General features: G+C 74.2%; 1 protein-coding gene across 1 annotated transcript in view; it reads right to left on the reverse strand.

Annotated features, from left to right (window-relative positions):
* The window catches only part of LOC112962620 (calcium-binding protein 2-like), a 2,522-nt gene extending 2,087 nt beyond the window's left edge, over positions 1 to 435 (reverse strand). Inside the window, exon 1 of the mRNA XM_026058971.1 lies at positions 178 to 435. Within this exon, the coding sequence (XP_025914756.1) occupies positions 178 to 435 (258 nt within the window). The remainder of the gene's footprint in view (positions 1 to 177) is intronic.
* Between the last annotated feature and the right edge of the window lie 1,304 nt (positions 436 to 1,739).

The raw sequence follows: 1,739 nt of genomic DNA on the forward strand, positions 1-1,739 counted from the left end.
TACCCGGGCACCGGAGCATCCCCATCCCTCCCCAGTGCTCCCTGTCTCCCCCCGTACCCGGGCACCGGAGCGTCCCCATCCCTCCCCGGTGCCCCCCGTCTCCCCTCCATACCCAGGGACCGGAACATCCCTGACCCCCCCGTTGCCCGCGGGACACCTGGGCCCCACGCCTTGCACCTTGCCGAAGACGGTGTTGAGGAAGGGCGAATACGCCTTGGCGGCGGCGGCAGCGTGCGGATCCCCGGGGCCCTTCTTGCTGTTCTTCCGCCCGTGGCCGTCGTGCCGCGACTCGGCGCCGGGGCTCTTGGTGCCGGGGGGGCCGCTCTCCTCGGGGGCTTTGGGGCTTTTCGCGCCCGCCTCCCCCCGCTCGCCCTTGCCCGAGGCCTCGGCGTCCTTGGGGACCCCCTTGCCGGCCGGGGCCTGGGTGCGCGGCATGGGGCCGGCGCCGGGGCCAGGCGGGCACGGAGCGGGAGCCGGGGTGGCCAGGCCTTGAGAAGGAGGCAGGGAAATGCTCTTACGGGCCCCCCCCCGTCCCGGCCGCGCCGTGGCCCTGTGGAGGGCAAAGCCACTTAGCGGGGATTAGCGGCGGGACCGTCCGCGTCGCCGCGCTCGCGCTGCAGCAGAGCCACCGCCCGTGTCCCCCCGCAGAGCCGCCCCGTGGCCACATCCGTGACACCCGCCACGGTCCCCGTCCGTGCCCCCAGCACCCGCTGCTTGGCCACCACCCACGTCCCCGGTGCGGCATCCCCGGGGGTCAGGCGCCATGGAAATAAGGACCGTCCCCGTCCCCGCCGGGCCACCGCGATAGCATCGTGCCAGCTCGGCGTACGTCATGTGCGGCTCCGGGCATCGGCGGCCTCGGTGCGGGCTCTGCTCTTCCGCTCGGCGTTTCCTGATGCCCGATAACGGGTGGCGCTTCCGGCCATCACCTCCCTCGGCGCCGGCTGGCTCCAGGCAGGGGGAAACTGAGGCAGGGGCCCGCTGCCGCGCAACAGGGCGCCCTGCCACGCCGGTCCCCGCCGTCCGCCGCTCGGGCTCTCGCCGCCATCAAGGTAGGTCCAGCCGCGCTCGCCACCCTGGGGGTGGGTGCCGGCCGGGCTCGGCGGGCGCAGGGGGGACATGCCCAAAACGGAGGCGGGAGGAGGTAAACTGAGGCAGCCCCAGAGCAGCCAACGGGTGAAGGGCTGCAGCGGGGACGTCGGACCCTTGTTCAAGGTGGCTCCTGGGGATTGAGGGGCCCCTGGGCGTGCAGGGACAGGGCGCCCCGGGCCAGCGTCCCCGCTGTCGCCGTGCCCAGCTGGGCTGCTACACCAGGTGCCCCGGCCACGCTCCTGAGCCCGGCCCCCCCCCCGCCCCCCCCGCAGCACCCGGCGCGCCAGGCGATGGAGCCGAACAACACCACGCTGCCCTTCGCCCCGCCGCCCGCCGGCAAGCTGCCGTGGGACGGCTGGCTGCTGGTGGCCTGCGCGGCGCCGGGCCTGCCGGCCAACGCCGTCACCATCTGGCTGACGGGCCGGCGCCTGCGGTGCCGAGGGCTGGCCATCTTCGTCTTCAGCCTGGCCGCCTCCGACTTCCTCTTCCTCGCCAACTCGGGGCTGCAGATCTGGACAGTGGCCCAGGGGGACCTGTGGACGCTGGGCACGCCGCTGTGCCGCCTCCACAACTTGCTCTACAGCGTGGGCTACCACAGCGGGCTCTTCCTGCTGGCCACCATCAGCCTGGACCGGTGCCTGCTGGTG

This window comes from Apteryx rowi, unplaced genomic scaffold (genome assembly GCF_003343035.1).
Source record: "Apteryx rowi isolate R43461 unplaced genomic scaffold, aptRow1 scaffold_1502, whole genome shotgun sequence".
In the NCBI taxonomy this organism is placed as follows: Eukaryota; Metazoa; Chordata; class Aves; order Apterygiformes; family Apterygidae; genus Apteryx; species Apteryx rowi.